Here is a 24,710-nt window from a genome sequence, read left to right as displayed (position 1 = left end):
AAATCGCCTGAGGTTTATGGTCTGCCAGTCTCTCTCCATTAGCCAACACTTAAAAGACAGTGCGTTGTTTCAAGGTTTCATTGCAACATATCCACTTTCTCTTTCCACACGAGAATGATGTGTATGGACAAACCTCTGAAGGATTATTCTCAGAAGGGAATAAGCCTTTTGAAGCGTTTCATTTCCCCAGAGTTTCTAACATAGCCAAACATTGTTTAGAATTATTCTGTCTTTCATGTCAAGATTATTTTATGCATTCTGAAATTCCATTTCTTTTCCTGCACTCTGGAATTTGGTTTATACTTGATAATCTTTTGATTCCTGCAAGGATTCAATACCTTAAAATTAAAAGATGAAAGAATGCATCAGCAGAATACTACGTGATTAGCTTAATTGCTTCTGAGTTTTCCTGTTGAAAGGGCTTTCTGACGTGCGTTTAGTAGCACACACATGGTCCCTATTTTCCATGCCTTTATACTGGGATTTGAACACTTTCAAAAAGTTACTGTGTGGAAAAGCAATAGCCTAATTCATCTCAATTAAAGTCTTCATCTGGAAGCAATAATATGAGTTGCTCAAATCTGAAGTTTAGAAAAATAGTAGCAAAATCCTTAAGGCTTTTTCATTCTAATATTATATGTAGTTTAATATATTAGTTGAAAATTAATAAAAGGCATAAGTATGCTTTATTATAAATTATATATTTCAATACTCTAGAGTCAATAACATAAGGAATTGGGAAAAAAAAATGGAACTTTGCGTGATTTCCTGTCAGCTATGAAAATAGAAAGTTTTGTAAATTGTGACCATTTGGACAGAATAAAGCATATTCTACTGTCCATTTTGCCAAATGCTAGGAGCAACAAATCTACCCATTAATATTTGTGCATGTAAGTAAAATAATATGCCATTTATCACCAGATATCATTACTTGCTTCTCTCTATTTGAGTGTGAGCCAAAGATAGTACCTGGGATAATTTTTTTGGATAAAGCTTTTCTGGATGGAGATGGTTTACTGTTTGTTTGCTTAAAAATTACCTTTTGTATTTAGACAGTGGATAGCATATTTTGTTTAATTCCTCTTCAAAATTGAGTGTCCATCTGTAGATTTCAGTTCTTCTGACTGAAAACACTGGAACTATTCATGTGAGTAAATGCAGATACAAGGCCTATAACATTTGCCATTTTCCAATAACTTCACTGTGTTGCTGGCTGCAGCCATACATGTGGATTCAGAAACATGACTATTACTATCACTGCTTTTCACCACACTGCAGAGTCTCTGATTTTGTTATTAGCTCCTTTTTTTTTAATATTATGTTATAATATTAAAAATGTGTAAATATATATGTATATGATTAGAGCAATACAATTTTTTCATAGTTTTGTCCACTCTTTCTCCCACATATGTAAGTTGTGTTCCAGTTTAAGCAGGCAGTAACAGAGTATTAACATTCTTCTTGTCTGCTGACTTAAAACACCCACATGGAGGTAATCTCCCAAGCTTCCAGGTGGCATAATGTACACGATGAGCAAGAGAACAGCCTGACAAAGCAGTTTTGAAGAAAACACAACTTTGTATTTCAGAAAGTTTGGAGTTTAAGAGGCAGGGAGAGCAGCCCTCTGTCGTGCCTGCATTCAGGATGATCCTCAGGCACTTATGGTACAATAACAGCTTTGGACTTCCAGAGCAGGAAGCAGGGCAGGAGACCAAGGGCTGGTTTATGTCACTGTAATGTATCCATTGATCAGTCTAGCCAACTGTTTGTGTTGAGTTTAATTCAAGCACTAAAACAGTTCTTGTGCCTTTTCAGGACATGCACAGATATTTTGTTCTATTGCAGCTGGAGTTGCTGGAGCATTGTCAGAGCCATGTTTTATGCTAAATTTTATCAACTATTTTTAGTTCCACTGTTTCAGTTTGAAGTTGATGCACTTCATACTGAACATCTCACAGTTCATGTGTCCCCTTCAGTGTTGTGCAAACTTGTCACTAACATGAGCCCTAATTTATTTTTCTTTTTACTGAATAAATTACTTCCAACTAAATTAGCACTGACTAAACCCTTTTGGTGTTTTAAAATTTGGAATGGCAAAAATGCAACCACTTAGTAATGGCTTGGTAATGATGATGGAAAATAAGGCCATTTCTTTTAAGAAAAAAACAAACAAACAAAACAAAACACAAGAACAAAACAAAACCAAAAAACAAACAAACAACAAACTGCAACAAACAAACAACCAAACAAACCCACGAGAAAGGTTGGTCAGTCCATGTAGCAAAACTGATTTCAGACCAATGTATACATTCAGAGAGGATGAGCAAAAACACATCCATGTGCAGAGAGTATTTGAATGTACAAAATGGTTATTGATTTCACAGGTATGGACTCTGATTTAAAAGAAAAAATAGTCAAACAACAGAGTAATTACGTGAATTTGTGTAGACTCCTTTCATAAAGCCTCAGAAACACATTTCCATATGGTTTTCACAGTTTTGTTACTGTCCCTCGGTGACACTAGATGGCACTTCAGAGTAGTGGTAGAATCAGAAAGTCTTTTGTAATCTTTTCTAGTTATTTTGCCCACGAGATATAGAGGCATTAAAATAATGTGAGCATTGAACAAAAGCAAATTTTCTCAGCTTTCTGCTAATTTTTGTATATGACTCTAAAGTAGCTAGTGCTGTCTGTTTAAAAGAAGTAGCAAAAATAAGCAGAAAGAAATTATAACAAAGCTGTTCACAGGTAAGTCAAAAAAGCCAGGTTGTGGGCCAAAGAGCAGTTTTTAGAGGATTTGAGAAGCACTCTGAGGAGGGAACTGAAAAAATCTGTAGGCTTGGAATTCAGAGTAACATGTTGTTGACAGAGATTTAAGAGATGATCCTTTCATGGAAATTAAATTATATGTGAAGACATTTATACATCACCAATCAGGTATATGACAACGGTCCATAACTTCGTGGACTTTAAGAGAAACCATCCAGTTCCCTTCTGGCCTTAAGAGACAAGCATATATGAAGGAACTAATTAATTTGTAGTCAAATTTTGAAAAATAACAATCTTTAGCATTATATCTTTCTGGGAAAAAAAAAAAAAAAAAAAAGGATACTACAAAGGACCTTTCCTTTCCTTTCCTTTCCTTTCCTTTCCTTTCCTTTCCTTTCCTTTCCTTTCCTTTCCTTTCCTTTCCTTTCCTTTCCTTTCCTTTCCTTTCCTTTCCTTTCCTTTCCTTTCCTTTCCTTTCCTTTCCTTTCCTTTCCTTTCCTTTCCTTTCCCTTCCTTTCCCTTCCCTTCCCTTCCCTTCCCTTCCCTTCCCTTCCCTTCCCTTCCCTTCCCTTCCCTTCCCTTCCCTTCCCTTCCCTTCCCTTCCCTTCCCTTCCCTTCCCTTCCCTTCCCTTCCCTTCCCTTCCCTTCCCTTCCCTTCCCTTCCCTTCCCTTCCCTTCCCTTCCCTTTTCTTCATTATTTTCCTTAAGTGGAAGATCCATCGTTCTGTATTTATATGAAAAGCAGTCTTAAAAGCATTTGGCTTCCCACTGCTTTGAAGTCTTCACAGAATCTCTGTGTGGATAGGGTCTTGTCAGTCCAACATTGTAGGTATGGCTACACAATTTATGGAAAACCAACAGTGTGTTTACCTTTTGAATTTGTCATAGTCTTGCTGTGTTCTCATGTTAGAGGATTTGCTTATTTGGCTTTATCGCATAGGGCTGGGGATCAGGAAAGTCCTGTTATCTTTGCAGCCCTTAGTTGTTATAGGAGAAGGTATTTCATGAGGAACAGCTTGTGCTTTAGCACAGAGGACAGCAAGCTTGGTATGGGATGTACCATAGGTGTTACAGAGGAGGATAGCTCAGATATTTTCTTCTGGACTAAAAGTTGCTTCTGTTTTGAAAGAGAAACCTTAGTATGGAGAGATCTTAAAGCCATGGAGGTAGAAATGGGAAGATAGTATATATCTTTAATGAAGTGTTAGGTAATAAATAATCGTTATTATTTATTCTATAAGTCTCTTCCTGTAAATTGTATCTGTATCTGATAATCTGAATCGTGGACATACAAACCCTGTGGAGTTGTTCAAGCTAAGGCAATGCCTTTGCTCTCTATTGAAATGCTAGTGCCTAGCTTTCTGCACACAGTCTCTCTCTGAATAACAGCAGATATCTAACCAAGAACAAAAAATATCTAACTGGTGATTTTCTGCAGGGTTTTCCCTCCAGTGACAGAAGGATATCATGTGCTGGTAGATTTATTCAAAAATAACACTCAGAAAATCTGAAATCCAGAAGAAAAAACATATGCAAATGTGGGAAATCATTGGCTGCTATATGAAGATGGCTAAAAAGAGTGCAAACACACTTATTCTATGTAATGGTTTTAGTGATTCACAATAGTTTCTTATTATTTACTACCTGAAAAAATGACAACTTTAAAGAGAATATATTCATTTTCTAGAAAAAATACCTATAAGTGTTAGGCATGAAAAAGTTTCTTGAGGTAAGAGAATTTCACACGCAGTGACCATGTCAAAGATTTTCAGTTTTCAAGACTCAATAATAATTAAAATTCTGACACACTGTGTTACGCTATCAAAACAGAAAATAAAGACAAACACTTTGGAGTTTGCCTGTATTACATTATCCTTTAATATAAATGACATATAAGTTTTACAAATTAGAGAGATTGACCTTGAAGTATTAAGAGGCTGCAGAAGATCCTTTTAAGGTGACATTTTTACTGAATATATGTTTAGCTTTGTAGATTGACATTAGAAATGTGCAGCCTAACTTTGATGTGCCCATTGGTATGGGCTGATGAATCCCAGTTTGCAGAGGGCTTCAAATCAGTCTAAGAAGATACTTCTAGGAATGGTGTCCCAGCAATGTCCAGCTAGGCCTTGCAGTTATTTCACTTCATATTTTGCTATACCTATTATTTTGCTTATAATCTAAATGCCACAAATTCATCAGATGGGGAGCCTGCATATCTCTACTTGACAATTAAAAACATAGTTTAAAAAAACAAAAACAGTAAAAGATGCTGACAAATGTACCATGTAGAACAAGTGAACAGTGAACTGCTATTATTTTTGGTTTAGATATATACATGGATTTATACCAATGACTAATACCATACTCTGCAAGGCAGTCTCACTGAAGTAATTAAAACTGCTCTCGTGACTAAGGTGAGAGGGATTTGCCCTAGAGAAATGTAGTCATTGAGCTCCAGACATAGGTTACAAGTTTCGTACTGCAGACTACTCATTATTTTGTTCAATAGGATTATGTTAGGCTAATCCTGAATAGCATTGCTCTAGAAGAATGGCAAACTTAAAAGAACTATGTGTACAATATGAATTTATCTTATTTTTCCCAACATAATGACATTAGCAACAACTTTATTTGCCTCTGCTAAATAGATACATTCAGAATTAGCTTAGTGTTATAGCAGATATTTTTAAACCTCCAGGGCTTGAAATAAATTTAAAGGAGGTAACTCTCACCTTCTCAAGTCTCAAGATGATTTGAGAGTCCTTTTTCCCTCTCTTTTTTTTTTTTTTTTTTTTTTTTTTGGTGTGGCTATAAAATTAACCGCAATTGCTATCTCTTTTTTTTTTTTTTTTTAATGTATATCATAGCTTCACAAATATTTACTCCGAATCTCATATACACTGGAATCTGAAAACCTGTAGATTTCAGCAAACTGAAAAATACCACAGAAAGCATGCTGGAAAAGAAGGCTGAAATAAGTCAGTTTAAAGCACAGTTGGCAATTCTTTTTGGTATGCTTGATCTTGTACATCTGTAATGATTAATTTATTCTAAATCAATGGATCATCTCCACTTCAAAGTGAAGCTTCTGGTATTTGGCATTATTTGTTAGCAACAATTTTTTGAACAGGCCTATCACAACAGGTACTTTAGCTGAAACAGAACCGAACGCCATCTTTAGACATCTATTTATAATTTCCAATCTGTACTGCAGAGCGTTCATGGATACATCGGAAAGCAGAGGGCTGGATTTCCCAGTACTGCACGGGGTTGCTGAAGAGACTCACACCGGAATAGCTTGCCTTTTTGGTGTTGTAGCCAAGAGGGCAAAAGTCGTTGATACCGATGGAAGCAATTTTGTTGTTGTGAAGATAAACCACCTGAAAAGCACAGAAGTGCAGAAGTGAGAAATAGAGCTGTCATGGCACATAAGGTAAATAATTTGACGTCAAATACTTGCTATGTATTGTGCGATGTTTTACACAGTAAATACCATTTTTTCCAAACAAATGCTTGATTACGCTTACCTTTTGAAATACCTAGAGTATAACCAATTAGAACTAATTTCTACAGAAAGAGAAGAAACTGCAAAGCGTTCTAAGAACATTACTACAATTTGATCATACTGTAATGTAAAAAGGAGTCAAAGATGTGGCATTATTAACACAGTGCTGTGGTTCAGAAGCACGTGCTGTGTGTAAAGAATATATTTTGTGCTAATTTGTTTCTCTACAGCTCTAATGCTTTTGCTCTCATGAGTGCAACTGTACAAGACTCAGAGCCAAAGAAATCACTAAGGGTGATTTAAAATAGCTGATGATTATTATGTTGCTCCAGAATCACTATTTCTGACAAATTTTCCTAAGCTACATGCAAGTGGTGATATACATTTGGGAGTCTTCATTCTTTGGGAGCTTTCTGTCCTGTGAAGTCTTAAACCAAGTGCAGAAATATTTTAATTAGTTCCAAGAAGCCATATTTCTAGTTATCCATCCACACAGACCTCAAAATACTGCATATTGTGTCTCTTTGCCCTCCTAAAAGCATAGCTTTGTGAGTTACCAAAGGGACTCTTCTTGGGAAAGGTTGCAAAACGTATGTCAGAGTGGAAGTGAAAAAAAAAGCAACAGAAAAAATGTTATTTGAAAGCAATTTTTGAGTAAAGAGGAAATTAAAGTACACAAATAAACCCATATTTGTTGCGTCCCCTCAGACACACGGAGATACAAATGCACACCTCCAGATCTACATACCACTGTAGCCACACTCGCACAAAAATCCGAATAAGAGCCTTCCTGTTGTATGTAACTTTTCCATGCGTATTCAACAGTTTTGCATGAATACTGTATATGTTTCTGTTCAAGAGTGAATAACCACACAAATACCAAACAGAATCTTTCAACTATTGCTCTCTGAGACAGTATGATAAACTTTACCTGGATATATTTGTGTTCACCCAGCCCACCAGGTACTCTAAGAAGTTCATTGTTGTTCAAATGGAGCTCTCTCAGATGAGGTACATTGTTAAGAGAGCCATTTTCAACTGAAGAAATACTGTTGAAGCTAAGACCTAATCTGAAAGAAAAAAAAAGTTAAACTTTCTTGCATAATCATCTTCCTTGGATTGTTTACTTCTACACACTACTGTATAGAACAGACCAAGCTAATTTTCAGAAATATGTGTGAGGTACAGATTCATCACAGAGAACTAGTCTAGATAAGCATATTTAAATATAAGTTTAATGCTTTATGTGAATTATCATAATTGTCATGATATCATTCAGTTTATGACCTTGGTACTGCATAGTTTCATGAGCTATATGACTAATCCCACTGTAAATATGTACTGTGTATCTCCATAGACACCAATCTTCCTCTAAAAGCTGAATAAGAGGTTCTTGCAGGACTTTAGGAGCACTGGCTGTAACTTTCTTTGTCAAACTACATAACCCAGGGTGACCAGAACTGTTAAGCTTAAACCTTCACCACATCCTTCTAACATACTTGTGTAGTTAGAGCCTTGTTACAAACTTGAAAGAGGAGCTGAGTCATATGTAATGATCTGTTCAGCAGGACACAGAAGTGAGTTGTACACATTTCTCCTGGGTTCCAGTCCAGAGCTTTCACCACAAAATCATCCTTCCTGCTTTATACATCCCTGTTCTGGGTTTACTAGCACAATTTATGTCTGGTTTGTAAAATCTGGTACTATCTGTGGATTTCTGTTATTAATACTATTTCGGTTTGCGACTACAAAACTATTAATTTTTTTTTTTTAAGAGACTCTCATAATTTACAATTCTCTGTGTTGCAGTAAGGAATTCAGTGATAATTCTGCAGGAGTTGTCATCATCAGGAGTCTTGTCCTTTGAGATAATTATTTCTATAAAGGCTAAACCTACTTAATCTAGTTTGCTTTATTTTTTTTTTCCTTAAGCAAACAATTTTTTTCCTATATCTTTGGTAGAATTTAGTGATTTTTTTCAATTAAAACTTATCAGAACAAAACTCCTTATGAGTACAAGATTTAGTAAAGCTTGGGAGATTTGAGCCTACAAAGCAATTTGTTCTGAAGATACACAGAACAGCTACAAAGCATTTCAATAATGAGTGCTTATAGTGAATATCTTTAAAAGAATTGGGTTTAAAAAAAATTGACTAAAGGCTATAAATTCTTGGTTGACACATATCTAAATATATGTTCACTAAAAACATAGGTCTATAAACAGATGTGTCACACCTAGGGAGATTAGCATGAAAAAAGCCCGTTTGACTTCCATGTTGGTCTATTGAAGCAAAAGTAACCTCTTTACACACCATAAGGATGGCCAAGATCCAACTCTGGATTAGCTCATGCAGAGAAACTCTTTTAGGGAAAGAGTAAAATTGGAGGAGTCTGTAGAAAAGTGGCTCTAACTCCCACAAGCAGTGAAATTCTATATAATTACACCTCATCTAAATGTGTTACAAACAAACTCTCTAGTCACTTGGGGCCATGTTTACAAATGAAATAAGGCAATATTAGTGTGTAAAATACAGAATGATTAAGAGTGTTAGGAAATAATATGGTCTTTGTCTCCTTTTTCCCATGGGAACAAAAAAGGAAGAATTTGAAAAATCACTCTTACCTACTATATTGACATACTATTTCCTTTTATATTAGTGAATACATAATGTATTTCCAGTGTTTTAGATGATCTAGTTAGTGTTCTAACTTATTGAATAACATAATCAAAAACATATCTAAAAGCTGAAAGAATTATCAAATTTTTTTTTCACCTTATTTTGCCTCCAACATCCCCGCTTGCCAATTCCCACTTTTTTTTTTATTACATGCCCTTTAACAAACTTCATGCTGCTCAAGATCATTGTTATTCAGGACTTGATCTGGAGCTAGATCTTTTCAGTAAACTTTAGTAGGATATAAACTTTAGCAACATCAGTTGTGTAGTGTGTATATCCTCCTGTGGTGTTCATTCCTGCATGAAACCAGTTAAGTCTTGGTTTACATTAATAAGTTGTTGTTGTTTACCATGGTAGCACTATATGAAGATTTTTGGAAGACTTAAGAACAATTTTACAAGGAAAGCAGACAAACAAAAAAGACAAATATTGGCATTCTGCTAGAACTCAAAATTCTAAAGAGAATGAGCAGTAGATCTACATCAATCTCACAGTTCAAAACACCTTAACACAGTCAGGAGAATGACCTGTTTCTCAAGGTCTAACTATGCTTTAAGGCAGCTATTAGACTGTTGAGCATGTGTTGACATGACCCAGCAGGAGATGTTCCTGAAGACCCACACTGATGTTCCTGAAGTCTTAGATGTGTTAATAAAAGATATTTTTTGGTACATTGTTTATGTGACATAAGTGGCATGCGCCCCCTTAGATTTATCCCATATGCTGTGTTGGAGCTCTTCTGTAGCTCCTTCCTTTCTTCATCTGCCTATTCTGTAATGTCCAATGCCCTCCTTTTTCACCAAATCTGTGTTCTACCTTATTTTTAAATTTTGCAAAAGAGGATTTCTGAGTATGCTTAAGTTGTTTGCTTAAGCACAGGCCAGAGAGCGGTTTGAAACTTGGTGCCTGCTTCTCACATTTCCACACCAACAGAATATCCTGTTTCTCTGTACAGTACAACCACAATGGAAGCAGCCCAAGGTTGGATATTTTTAGTAGTCCATCAGCACTTGCTGCATAAAACTTTATGTTTTAAGAAGGACTTCCAACAGTTTTATCCTTGTGATGTCGTTTATTGTGTTTTCTAAATATTAATGTGAAAAAGCAGGAAAACTGGGTCATCTACAGGACAGCTGACATACACACACACACTTCACCCCCTCCAGTAAAGTAAATTACTCTTTACCTGAGTAGTTATGATTTTGTTTTAGTTTTGGAAGTTTCTTTATTGTTTCTCTGGAGGATGTTACATTTTATACTAAGTCTCTATCATTAATAATAATGGCTTCATAATCCCCTAACCCATAATTATGGTATTTTTATTTTTTCATGAAAATCCAGGAGCAGACTCTTTTTCAGTGGGGATTAGTCTGTGATCAAATATGAACATCAAACATGAACTGAAGTGCCTTATTTGACAAGCTCTAGAAGGGTGTTCTAGGCCTTATCACCTGGAATTGCCAGATTCAAAATATGTATTAATTTACTATATATTCAATGCACTAAATTGGTGCCTAAGCTACTACAAACAGTGGTAAATTTAACTACTGTTGTTTAGTAATATTTCTTTTATTTCCATTATCTTCCTTCTTTATGACAGCAGAATGATTAAGATGAAGATCCAGAACTTAAATCCGGCAATCTGATTAATAGTCTTTCAGATCAATTTTCCTTCTATTTTCAAACAAAAGTTTGAAAGTATCATAATATTAATATACTTTATATTAAAGGCCCATGTTACCATTTTAACATATTATCTAATGTGAACTAGTTCACAAATGATTCTGTATGTCTACAGTTACTCTTCAAGAATTCTCCTGCAGTTAGAGAAACTTATTGAACAACATATTCACATACTAGGAAGGTACAAGCACCCTGAAAAAATCACCCTTTTTTCATTTATCCTGTATCATTACATTTTTTTGGTCGTGTTATTGGACTCATTGCAGACTTGCCTTTCTTGAGAAACAGAGGAGACACTGTTGCAAGAATTTTTGGTTCCCACATGCTTTTTTCCTCAGTTTCCAGAGGAAATCACATCAGCAATGCAGTCTCCCAAGAAAACTGCATAAACCAAAGATGGAAATAAAATGAAAGGAGCATGACATAAAATGTCTAATTGTTCTCCTTATCTTTTTTTTTTATTATTATTTTTTTTTTTTTTTAATCAAAAAAACAATTGCCCTGGGCATACCTCACTAATCATTGAAAACTGCTGGAAAGTGGTAGTGGTGGTTAGAATTTCAACTAATGTTTTATGTGAAAAGAAGAAATAAATTCTTACTTTGCCAAGTTGGTTAGTCCAGACAGAGCATCAGCATCAATTTTGCTGATTTTGTTGCCATCAAGGTGAAGTTCAGTAAGGGATGGAGGAAGGCCTGAAAGAGAGAACACCATAAAATTACTATTGATAAAACTGGGTTATTATCCTTCTTTAAAGAACTTGTGTTATACTGAGAGTCTTTGACAGTTAAAAAAAAAAAATAATAATATTTTTTTGACATGGCCAAGAGCAACTCATTGATTGAAACAAAGAACTTTCACAGTTAGGGAAACTGAAAACATCTAGTAACAATTTGTTTGGCATGAAATATGATGAAGCTCCTAAGGTCATTATAGAACAGCTAATTCTTAAAAGATAGCTACATTAAATTCTTCCCAGATATGAATTCTACCCTTGATGATTATGTAAATAGGACATACATAATAGTGTAAGAGAAAAAGCCTGCATTTTAGCCAGACTATACACATATGTAAATCTACAAACCTTTGGAGCCTAGATAATGAAGAAATAACAGCAACAGAAAATGAGATTATAAAGATGAGGTAAAATAATTTTAATGTTATTTCAGGTAAGGCACATACTAGTTTATAAATTCTGTTTATTGGGGAAAAAAATTTTGAACCAATTATTTTAGCTATCTGAGGTACCTCAAAGGAACATCCAAAACAGGAAATGGGGGAAGAAAGAAATAACAAATAGTATTAACTTTCAAAAACTTTTCAACTATTTCAAAACAAACTGCTCACTGAAGTATGAATAAATCGAATATAATTTCCTCTGGACTGGAAAACTTCTGGTTTGTTTTGTTTTATTTCAATGGGTTATATTGAAGTTGTTCTTATTTTGTAGCCATTTGCAATCAAGTGCTTGTAAAAATAGCAACTATCTCTGTTTTATATAGAAATAATATTTTTTGCTTCAAACTCACAGACCTGTGCAGGCTGATTTTATGCTTGTGGAACTTTAGTTTTACATGAGTTTCATGCAAATTCTACATGAGTTTACATGTGTATAATGTTGGTCAGGTTCACAAACCAGGGTTGGAGAGTGAAAACATTTTTTCACTTCTTTTTTCAGTGATGAGAGAAGAAAAGCAAAATAACATAAAATGGTTTATTCTAGACAGTGCACTTCTTGTGGAGCTTCTCATAATAGAAAAACAAGATTTTTCAAACCAATAGAAGTCAGTAGACCAAAAAATGAAGTAGTCAAGTAATAGATACTCTAAGGATTGCCTCAAAAGACTTCCATAATATTTTTTTTTTCCTTCCAGAAGACTATAAGTCACTATATTCTACGTGTTCAAATCTCTTGAAATATTCATTGAATTTCTTACCTTTTGGGATGCTAGTAATGTTGGTGTCTGCGATACGGATGTAGGAGAGCCTCTTCATCCCCTGAAAAGCTCCATTTTCAATGCCTGTACTCTTGATTGGATTGGTGCCTAGTTCTGCCAACAAAACATGGTCGTGAGCTGTGCTGCAGTGTAGCTAACTTTATCCTTCAGGTCAAAGCTAATTTGGAGGTACAATTTATTGGAGCATTCCTTGGCTTTCTACGTAAAATCACTGATTGAACTAAAAACAACCTCTTGAAAAAAACACTGAGTGGATTTTTTTATAATTTCTCATGCTCGTACCTAAGACAATCACTTGATTCAGTCCGTTAAAGACAGCTTTCCTCAACTTGGTGATCTCATTCTCATGAGCTCGTATCTCCTGAAGAGACTTCGGCATGTTTTCTGGGAGTTCCTTCAGGTTGTTCTTGGACAGGTAAAGTCTTTCCAGTTTCTTCAGAGGAGCAAAAGCCAGTGGGCTTATTTTGCTGATTTTGTTGTTAACAAGGATCAATGCCTGTGGAGTAATAATGAAGGAGATCTCAGATGACCACTAGGGAAATTATTTTAGGAATGAAAAATTAAAAAGTAACTATTCTTTTCTAGTGTCTTTTGATGTCTTTTGATGGTCAGTCTAATAAGCTGAAGAAAATGTAATGCAGTAGTAAAACATATAGATTAAGAACCTCTGAAAGATAAACAAGGCCTACACTACAAATGCAAGTGTTATTTCATTGCTGACATACATGCAGCTTCTGTTAATAGTAATAATTTATATCCAAGAATAAGTACAACCCTTCAACTTGAAAGTTGTGAAGAAAAAATCATTCACATATACCCAACAGTATTTTCCCCCTGCCCCAGTTTTGTTTTTTCTGAGGATACTTTTATACCTAACCTATCATCACACAACCATCCTCGCCATTTTTCCTGAACAGAAAATGCTATGACTCAATACAAGGAAGGCACAACCTAGCTTAAAAAAATATGTATATCATCACCTCTTTGCTGTTAGTCTTACAGACTGAACTTACTGTAAAGTAATAACTTCATTTTTGCAGAGATATAATTTATTTTTTTGGTATGCATAACTTGGTATGGATGGGGAGCAATCTGAGGCATGATACTCTAAGACCTGCAGTTGGGAATCATGCACCAAATTCATTCTACCTACTGTGTAGGTGCCTAGTCTAGTTCCCACTCAGTGTAACTCTAAGCAAATTACCTCTCTATACTGTTAGGAGAAAAAGGCATCCATAGAAGCTCTGTTACCTGTAGTAGGTGGTCTCTGCATTCCTCTGAACTTTCAGATTATTGCTGACTCTCATTTTGATTAGCCAACCATGACAAGAAAGGAGAAGAAAGCTCCATTACTGCCAGAGCAGTAATGCAGGCAATGGAAAGGATTTAAAATATGATACATATGAGAATGAGTCTTATCATTCCATCTGTTTGCTATCTACTTATCAGGCTACCTGTGCAGTGGTTTAGGTCAAATGGGCTGTGTAAATATAGATATCAATATCTATTTATATTTATGACTACAGAACAGCTATATATCATCTTTGTTCACTAACGCCACTATACTGTTTTCAGAAACAGAACACAACAGTTGCTGCTAAACCACAGATTTTTTATTTTGCTTATAGTACATTTAACATTCAGTGTATTTTAATACACTTCTAATATTTTCAGAATTACACTGTAGTCTGTTTCTTGGAGGTAAATTGAGCATCCAGCTCCTTCCACAATCAGTTAAGTATTAAAAGAATGCCAAGAAATATACCAGTATTTGTTACAGTACCTCTCATGAAAACTGAAAAAGAGGTGAGAAAACAGTTTAAAATGGTATTTGATGGCTCTTTTTTCCCTAATAGACTCCTCTTGCAGCTCATCCTGAGCAATACAAGCAGTGTGTTCTGTACGTGGTTTCACTGAGTACACGTAAAGCTGAGCATATCTGGTTTTAATTTTCTATGCTAGCTAGCAATAACACATTTGCAAGAGGAGGTAGAAAAGGTCACTCACAGTTCAGCAGAGTATTTCCCTAACAATAAGCCTTTCCCAAAACAAATATATTGGTCAGTGGAAACCATGGCCCCAATTCTCTTTTATTTGAGCCTGACTTATAAGAACCGCCATAAGAACACATGTGGTACACATGAGGTGTGGTTTCCTAAGAGTCACCATTGCCAGAATTGTGATAGAGATGTAGATTCTGCCCATAGTATAGTACAGCTACCTGCCCAATATTAGGACATGGGAAATAATCCAGTTATAATGAGGAGTACATCTTGAATTATGCAGATGAATCTCTTTCATTGCTTTAATCATAACAACTGCATAACTGTATACGCTACTGATAATTACTAATTTTTTAATATTTTACCTTTTTTTTTTCCCATAGATATCCAAGTCAATATTCAGTGAGTTTACACTTCCCAGCATTTTAAATTTTGATCCTGCATCCTGTTTTGCACTACTTATTCATTTAATTTCATTTTAATTTGATTTGTTTAAAATTTGTTGTCTTTTAGATAAAGAATGTTTTGGCTTTGATTATCACAGCTGATGATCTGATGTGATATATTTCTTGCTGGAAATAGATAGGTATACATTGAGCTAGGCACTGTTACGTAAATATTCTTTGAGTAGTTGATGTTAAGAGGATTGTTACAGCTCTTCAGAGCAGAACTGATAGTCCTGACCAAAATCAGAAATTATCTAGGTATGTAGGATTAATCTGTTCTGCTTTCTCAATGCTTTCTCCTGAATACGATCATGTTATCTTGGGGAAACATACAGAAATTTGTTTTATTCAAACATTCAGAAATTCTCCCACTTAGAAATGATGTTATCTATCAAAGGTAGGTTTAAAAATACTGGTTTCACATTGGAAACATATATATGGTTGTGTAAGGTGGGAAGGTATCACAAGCCTGTAGTTTTCCCCCTTTTTTTGTACCAGAATATCATTTCCGACTTGCAGCCTGCTTTGCAAATCCTTGCTCCAAGTATTTTAAACCTGCATTATTTTTCCACACTGTTGTGCAGCTGTAAAGAAGGAAAAATAAACCCACACATCAGAATCTGCAAGAGAAGTTTTACTGTCTCCCAGAGCAACAGCAAATGATGAGGATAACACACCAGCACAGCACCTGGCAAGCCATACCCCTGAGTTCCTTCCCCACTTCACAATAACTCTATTATACACAAGGCTTAAAGAACAAGGTTATTAGCCGTGGAGCACTGCTGTTTACTTTTCTCAGATTGTGGCCCGCATGGTTTGCATGTAACAAAAGTTAAAACAAAATAGAATAAAATACTCAAGGGAATTTAGAATCAGTGCAAACAGGAACTAGAGGAGAAAAACCTAGGGAAAACATCTGCAGGCAGTGCAATTGAGGAAGGGATGTTAGGCAAAAGCATGCCACATGGACTAACTATCCTGAATAAAGCCCACATGGTGTGATGGGGCATTATATTCACATTGTACGTATAAAAATTTTGTACTGGGAAAAATAAGGGTCAAGCTGAAAGTGCTGATGGCACTTGTAATGTGCTGCTACTGAGAAATTATTTGGCATATTGAAGAAACCTGACAGCCTAGAACAGAGCCATAGGAATTGATATTTTTGTTCAAAAATCTTTCTTCCACACTTCAATTTTTGGTGGAGAAAAAGATTTTAAAACAAATGTGCCCCCCACCCAATAAAAAGAAAAGAAAGCAAACAAACAAACAAACAAACAAAAAAGAAAGCATATCATCAATTCCAAATACACAAGGCTGAGCAGGCTGAGAACAAAAATGCACGTTTCAGCATGATTTGGTACAGATGCTAAGATATTTGCCATAGGTAAGAAAAGAGGAAAGAAAGAGAAAAGAAAGAGGAAAGGAAAGGGGAAAGGGGAGGAAAGGGGAGGAAAGGGGAGGAAAGGGGAGGAAGGAGGAGGAAGGGAGAGGGAGAGGGAGAGGGAGAGGGAGAGGGAGAGGGAGAGGGAGAGGGAGAGGGAGAGGGAGAGGGAGAGGGAGAGGGAGAGGGAGAGGAGAGGGAAGGGAAGGGAAGGGAAGGGAAGGGAAGGGAAGGGAAGGGAAGGGAAGGGAAGGGAAGGGAAGGGAAGGGAAGGGAAGGGAAGGGAAGGGAAGGGAAGGGAAGGGAAGGAAAGGAAAGGAAAGGAAAGGAAAGGAAAGGAAAGGAAAGGAAAGGAAAGGAAAGGAAAGGAAAGGAAAGGAAAGGAAAGGAAAGGAAAGGAAAGGAAAGGAAAGGAAAGAGGAAAGGAAAGAGGAAAGGAAAGAGGAAAGGAAAGAGGAAAGGAAAGAGGAAAGGAAAGAGGAAAGGAAAGAGGAAAGGAAAGAGGAAAGGAAAGAGGAAAGGAAAGAGGAAAGGAAAGAGGAAAGGAAAGAGGAAAGGAAAGAGGAAAGGAAAGAGGAAAGGAAAGAGGAAAGGAAAGAGGAAAGGAAAGAGGAAAGGAAAGAGGAAAGGAAAGAGGAAAGGAAAGAGGAAAGGAAAGAGGAAAGGAAAGAGGAAAGGAAAGAGGAAAGGAAAGAGGAAAGGAAAGAGGAAAGGAAAGAGGAAAGGAAAGAGGAAAGGAAAGAGGAAAGGAAAGAGGAAAGGAAAGAGGAAAGGAAAGAGGAAAGGAAAGAGGAAAGGAAAGAGGAAAGGAAAGAGGAAAGGAAGAGGAGAGGAGAGGAGAGGAGAGGAGAGGAGAGGAGAGGAGAGGAGAGGAGAGGAGAGGAGAGGAGAGGAGAGGAGAGGAGAGGAGAGGAGAGGAGAGGAAAGGAAAGGAAAGGAAAGGAAAGGAAAGGAAAGGAAAGGAAAGGAAAGGAAAGGAAAGGAAAGGAAAGGAAAGGAAAGGAAAGGAAAGGAAAGGAAAGGAAAGGAAAGGAAAGGAAAGGAAAGGAAAGGAAAGGAAAGGAAAGGAAAGGAAAGGAAAGGAAAGGAAAGGAAAGGAAAGGAAAGGAAAGGAAAGGAAAGGAAAGGAAAGGAAAGGAAGGAAAGGAAAGGAAAGGAAAGGAAAGGAAGAGAGAGAGAAGGAAGGAAGGAAGGAAGGAAAAGTAAGAGGTACAAATACATGAGGTATTAAAGTCATCACTTAGTCAGGTTTACAGGGTTCATAGCAATTTCCTGTGGATAAGAGAAAAATTAGCTTCCATCCTCATTTTCCTGAGATAAAGCCTTTCTTCTCTTGACATAAATAGCAGGTAATCTTTATGCTGTGAACACTGGCTGTGTCATAGTGTGGCACAGTGGTAATACCCATGGACCACCTTATCATGACCAGCGGTGCTCAGAGAAGAAAAAAAATCCAGGCTTTTTTACAAAAATGACTTACTTTTTACTGAAACACTTCTGATATTAGTGTAGTAAGGAAAAAAAAAAGACTCACTGTATGACAAGAATAGATGCTGGCTAAGATGAAGTCAGTGGGAGTCTGGCCTTTTAGCTCCCTCTGGCCCGGTTTCTACCTCAAATATTTATTCCCAAAACAAAAAGGAAGATTCACAAATCAGGAAAATTTTAGGACACTTGTTGGCAGCCTTTTGTCAAAATACACCCTGACAAACTGCAGAGGTAGTGTGTGGCAATCATGAAAGAACTAGCATAGGGTTGTTCTTCTTGGGGTTACCAAAACCTAAAATTTTTGCCCTTCCTGGGGGTGGAGAGCAGGGGATTTTATTTTTGGTGTAATTTCATTATGTGGGAATCTCAGGGGATTGTTCTAAGGGGTTTTCATCCCTATTTCTATTCTTCTTAGTTGAAAATAGGTTGAAGTGAGAGCATTGCCAAAATCAGAAGTGAACTGTAAAATGATAAGCAAATTGTTGAGACGTAATACACGGTGATACATCTGTTTTGCCAGCTGGGGATGGTACTCTTACCTAACATCAAATCTTTAATGATGCATGCATCCTTCAGGGTTTAAACTGGAAAGTCAATCTGATGACTCAATGGAATTTCCTTAATTTCCTGGGTTATGTATTACATTATTACCTGTTTTTTATTACAGTTCTGCTAGAAACAGCATTTAGAAACAGTGCCTTAAGAACTGTAAGCTCAGGAGTCAGGCATCCAAATAAAAATAAAAATAAGTTGGGTCCTTTTAGTTTGCTTTGTTGTTTTAGTTGTTAAGTCATACTTACAATCTGGACATACAGTCCAGCTTTTCTGACAAACTATTAGGAGTAGATGTACAATTATGAAAAAGAAAAATTAAAAAAAAAGAAGAAACACACACACACACACAAAAAAACAACAAAAAACCACACAAAACCTCACCACACCAAAAATGTAAAACAGAACTTGACTTTCTTCTCCAGTTGTTTTATATCAAGAGACAGAATTCTACAAAAGAATAATAATTTTGAAATTAATTTAAAAAACCATAAACATCGGTATACTTGAAGGAACCAAGGGCCCCTGAATCCAAGGAGGTCTCTGAACAGAATTCCAGATGTTATGTCTCCTGAAGGGCCCCTGATATACAGTTAAGGCAGGAAAAGGATAAAAGTATATTAAAAACATGATGGTGCGCTTATTCTGTGTTTGTTGTTACTTAAACCCTTTGGTAGGGTTTGGTAGTAACCCTATCCAACCTAGGATTGAGTGGACATAGCTATGAAAGGCAAGAAAAAAGGGATGACAGAAAGAAGAGGGAAGAGATGAATGAACTGTGAAGGAAGGAGATGGTGAGGCACTGAAACAACAGCCCGTCAGTGTAAATGAAAGAAGACTGTGGAAACAGTTTGATCACATCTACAGCACCTTGTTGAATAATCTCTCAAAGCCAAGGAGCCTGCTGCAGATCTAGTTGGCATGAGTCTGAGCTCTCACTGATAAGTATTGTGTAACGTGTCCTGCACAGATGACCAGGGAGCAGCTGGCTCTACGTTTTCCTGTTCCAACAAAACATAATCTGAATGCTTTGAAGTTCTAGAGAATCTTTCAACCCTGTCCTTCCCTACTGAGGCATTTTGGTCTTTCATTTGAGCAGAATTTACTTGTTCATTTTTTTGCTGTATTCTATAAAATTGCTTTTTTTTTTTTTCTTTTATTTAGCTTAACATACTGACTCTCTCTAGAATTTTGAGGACCTTAGAGTATTTTCTTGTTTTCCTCACATGAAAAGATCTTTATCCTTTGCACATTACAAACGTTTTGTATGATTGTGATGTGTTTAAGTTTGCTTGTTTCGGTGGAAAATCTCATTGGGTGTTAAGCACAATGCAAAGGAGAGTGTGAGGAAATAACCTCTCCCTAGGTGAGTGCTGTATTTCAGAAAGATTAACTTCTATTTTTTTTTTTTTTCTGAATATTTGTTAGAAATTTACAGCTTTACTGAGTGGAAACAAAAAATTTAAAAAATAGTATTTCTCAATCCTGTTAAGAATGTCTACCACTGATTATTTCAGTTCAGAGGTAAAAATCAGACAGTGTGCCAGCAGCTATGGACTCTTTATTCTGTGAATTGCAGAGCATTATGTTTACTTAACGTCTCTTTTAATTATGCCTGGGAAAAGGAAAGGGAAGCTGCAATGAGTCATCAGAGGACTGTTCTTTCATTAAAATGTTTTGATCTGTTAGGAGTTTTTCTGTATGCCTGGAAGATGTTCTTAGACTTTTCTTCAGTTAATCTGGGCTCTTGTCCTTCCATAGGGAGCTTTCTTTCAATTAAAAATAAAAAAAAAAAAAGTGCATGAAACTTTTCTAATGTAATACATTATTTTTCTACTTGATATTACTACAAAAAGTATTTCAGTTTATTTACCTGTACATTTAGCGTTGATAAACCCTTAGTGTGGATGTGGTCATAACCTTTAAGTCCAAGTTTAAATCCTTTCGTTCATGCTGACCTCTTCTTTCAGTATAGCTACAACTGGTTCTAGCACTGTCGTACGCACAGCCATGGCTTTGCGTAGCTCTGCCAGATTAAATTAAGCAATGTTCCATTTGATTTCAGGCCAGTAGCACATTTGTCTTCTTTTGCTGTACTAACACTGTGCCATTAAAAATTCCTATTGGAAAAGTATGCAGTCACTATTCTGGGGTTTTTTGCTGTTCTTACAGTGATCTAATACACAGTAGTTTCTTTTACCTCTTTTTTCCAAGTGCCAGGCATTATGCTGGTTTGCTTTGGCTTTGCCACACAGCTTGCAACTCCATGTGCTGTTTTTGTAGACTCCTCCTTCTCTGTGCATGGTAGAAGGACTGTTACTCATGTAGTATTTTGGATGCTTTATTGTGTCCATGGGGTCAAAGTACTGTACTCTATCCAGAAGTGTCAGTCTGACTGGAAAATTCTGACGCTTTCATAGACGATTTTTTTTTTTCGTGGCTTTTCCAATTGCACCTCACTGATCTTTTTTGCCACAGCTCTGAATCATAAGCAAGTCTTTTACATAGTATCAGAAAGTTTTCTAAAACCAGAAAACACAGTCCTCACTCCTAAAAAAAAAAGATTGTCTTAATTTTTTTCCCCTACTATCCCAAGTCCTCTGGTAAAATAACTTATCTTTCATTTTTAAATAGTGTGAAGTCTCACTGGGTTTTTATAGTACAACATTAACAGCTTAGCCACTTTTTCCTGGATAAATTTGAAACTATAAAAATATCCCGTGCACCAAAACTGTTGACTCTGGTGTTTTCTGGCAGACATCTATTATTTGCAGATAAATATTCCCTTAGTATCCTCTTTTAATTGCTTGCCGTATTTCCACAGCTGCAAATTCAAACTTCTCTACTTCACTACTCAGTAAAATTTTCTGATACAATGAATATTTTTGTAGGTACTAATTTTTTTTTTTTTTAGGTACTATTTTTCACTGAGAGCATAAGCAGTTACATTTGTGCTGAAAAAGAAGCCACCGGCAGGTTATAGGTAGATCCTTTCTTTTCTCCCTACTTCACCTGTTTTTTAGTACAAGCTGAACTACAGGTTCAGCCCAACTTCTTCATGAAAATCTCTTCCAAAACTTTCATACCTGTGATTGGTGATGTCTATGGGAAGTAGGAAGGAATTTAAAAGCAATATTCAAAAGGAATAAACTGAATATACTGATAATTTTTTCAAGATGTTTGAAAATTAGGATTTAATGATTTTTTTTCCTTTAAGTGATCACTTCATGCAAGAGATAAACTGCATTTTCTGGTCATTTTGGATTTTGGAACAATAATACTGGTAATTTATGTAAATCTTCCCTTTTTTTTAGTAGAGTATAAGAAGGTTTAGTAAAGTCTAAGAAATATAGAAACTTTTGAACATCATATTGTCAAGTGTAATGCTAACACAAGCCATGTTTATCAGGGAATATTATTAAAAAGCATATACATGATTACATGTATATCACATACATATATCTCTTCCAAAAAAGTGTCAGTGGACCTCTGTCAACAACAAAGCTTTTGAGTTATATGTATCTGAAAAAGTATTCTCCTTTCACTCTGACTCTGAAGAATATTTAATTGCAAGGTGGGGAACGGGAATCATTCCCAGATATTACACAAGAAGAAGAATGATGCCTGCTGAGAGTGAAGATGGTGCCTAGTTACATAAATGTACTGCATGACTAAATTATTATTTCAGGGAGGAGATGAGAAGATCATTTTTTGTTCTTGAGTAAACCCAGGAAAACTGCATTGTTTTGAAGGTCATTTGTTATAACTTATGTTACTGCTGTCTCTCTTCTGTATGATTTCCACCCATCCCTAAGCAAGTACTTGGTACTTTTAAGACTAAGAAAAACAAATAAACTCTTCCCTGAAGAGTTGCCTACTTAATTCACTATTAAATTATAGCGGTAATAAAATAAAGAAAAAACAAAACAAAACAAAACATAGAGTTAACCTCAATGATATGGCATAGTTCACAACAGCTTACCTCACAGCAGGGTGTATAACACAGACCTGAGCTAAGGGCCAAGTAAGTAGAAGTCACTGGGGCCAGCGATTCTAATCTGAAGTGCTGTGTTCTGACCCATTTCATGCAGTGTCATGAAGAAGATTAATTTTACTAACAAGATTTTTCTCATTTTTAGCACCTTACAGATGATCTTCACTGAAAACATGGGACTTCTCTCCAAGAGGGAAGAAAACCAAAACAAGTGGACAGGAATTCAGGTGTCAAATATTTTCGGTAGCCACACAGAGGAATTAAAAGTAAATTCTAGGGCACAAGTGACCTAATTCTAAAACCAAGTCAGATTAAATGTGATGTAGAAGCGCCTGCTTTATCTATGTAACTAGCTCAAGTATAGACAACTATGCTAAAATTAGATGACATGAACCTCTTTATGATTTACTCATGCAGCTCCCTCCACTATGGACAGACTGGAATTGTGTCTGCTCCTATAAACTTTTTAAAACTTTTCTTCTTAATGTTGCATTAAAACAAAAAATTAAGAGGGAATTTGGAAGTAATTAAGGAGATAAATCTCTGTAGATTTTTTTTTTCCAAGTATGAGAGGCTGAATGCAGATTCTTGATGGAGACAGTGCCTGTTTGGGTAATGGCATTGCCATCATGAACGGATAACAAGTAGGAGTTGGCTTCTTAGTTGTGAATGAAAACAATAGAATAGAACTAGACTAGACCAGACTAGACCAGAATAGACCAGAATAGACTAGACTAGACTAGACTAGACTAGGGCTGTGAAGAGCCAGGAAAGCAAAGTAGTTTATATTCGTTACAATCAAAAAGGATCAAATGGAATAATACACAGAATAAATTGAGTTGGTGAAAGGCTAGAAAAATATTTTCAGAAATATGTCTGTGTTGGCATATTACTTTCAAAGGAAGAGAAGCAATAGCCTTTTTTCTGATCTGGAAAGAAGGAGATATTTCAACAAAATTCAGGCAAGACTATGAGGTATGAATTTTAAGATGTTGATAAAAAGTACAGAAATAAGGGAGGAGGACCACAGACGGAGAAATAAAATTTTGGAGACAGAGGAAGGTAGTTGTCTGATGGAAAGCTGGAAAAGAAGAGGTGAACTGGAAAAGAAGGGCAGTCACAGAAACCAGGGAAGGAAAATATTTCGGTAAAAAGGAAAATAGACAGTGGTGTAGAAAGAGACTGGCAGGTAAAGGAGGGTGAGCATGAGTTTTGCTACAAGAAGGTTATTGCAAAAACACAATTTCATTTCAGTGTAGGGGAAGGATTATTTGAAATGATACTTGAACTAAAATTATTACAGAAAAACTGCTGACAACCATGGCATATAAAAATCTCCATGAGCTCAGAGGTGGGAGGGGAAGGAATACAGCAATAAGTGAGTGAGGTGACAGGTTTGAGATAGATCTGCTTCTTAAATAGAAAGTCACTATGCCAAAGGGACTGAAAACATAAATAAACAGGTGAGAGAAGTTATGCCTGAGATCAGGAGACTGAATGACAGGAGGCAGGAATGAAGAGCTGAAAAGAGACAAGAAACTTCTGCAGTATGAGGAGAGGAGAGGAATGGGAAAGGAAATAAATAGGCTGGGCTGATGGAGGAAGATCACTGATTATTCAATCAGTTTTCCTTAAAAACCTGAGTACCAGGCCAAAACCATGTTTTCTCTCCATTTTTTTTTTTTCTGGCAAGCACTAGTTCATTTATACACTTACATGAAGATTCTTCAAGTTCTTGAAATCTCCATCTTTAATTTCAGTGATTTTGTTGTTCTGTAAGTCCAGCAAAGTTGTGTCAGGAGGAAGGTCTCTTGGCACCTTTTCCAGACCTAGGGAGAGTGAAAAGAATAAACAATTGACTAGGAAAGACACTTTAAATGAGGGTCACTACTTCTCTTAGTAGCATTTACCTTTCAGTAAACACCATTTCTAAAATTAATTTCCTGAAGAAGCTTATGAAGACTTATCTTATTTCTGTCTCCAGCCATTCAAAGGGAGTTTTATTTTGCTATGTTAAATCAAAATGTATTTATTCCTATTTTCATTCTACCCTTTTCTGAGAATATGTCTGAGTTATAGCTTGAAGCAAAAGATTGAGCTTGGGAAAATTACTTCTAACACGTTTAATTCCACTGAATTGTGAGAATAAAAATTGCTTTCAGAAAGAGGTATGGTATTTATTCATTTCACTGTGTGTTAGCTTTTGTGGACAGAGAACATTTCCTGCTATTTAAAAGGTAGTTGGCT

General features: G+C 36.1%; 1 protein-coding gene across 1 annotated transcript in view; it reads right to left on the bottom strand.

Annotated features, from left to right (window-relative positions):
- Positions 1 to 4,623: 4,623 nt before the first annotated feature.
- The window catches only part of DCN (decorin), a 40,877-nt gene continuing 20,790 nt past the window's right edge, over positions 4,624 to 24,710 (bottom strand). Inside the window, exons 3-8 of the mRNA XM_082063691.1 lie at positions 24,180 to 24,292; positions 12,879 to 13,092; positions 12,576 to 12,689; positions 11,240 to 11,333; positions 7,209 to 7,347; positions 4,624 to 6,152 (exon numbers count right to left, since the gene is read on the bottom strand). Of these exons, the coding sequence (XP_081919817.1) occupies positions 5,958 to 6,152; positions 7,209 to 7,347; positions 11,240 to 11,333; positions 12,576 to 12,689; positions 12,879 to 13,092; positions 24,180 to 24,292 (869 nt within the window). The 3' untranslated portion in view covers positions 4,624 to 5,957. The remainder of the gene's footprint in view (positions 6,153 to 7,208; positions 7,348 to 11,239; positions 11,334 to 12,575; positions 12,690 to 12,878; positions 13,093 to 24,179; positions 24,293 to 24,710) is intronic.

The sequence above is a fragment of the Streptopelia decaocto genome (assembly GCF_964273445.1).
Source record: "Streptopelia decaocto genome assembly, chromosome: 1".
In the NCBI taxonomy this organism is placed as follows: Eukaryota; Metazoa; Chordata; class Aves; order Columbiformes; family Columbidae; genus Streptopelia; species Streptopelia decaocto.
Note: the sequence above shows the minus strand (reverse complement) of the source record. Positions and strands in the feature narration are given on the sequence as shown.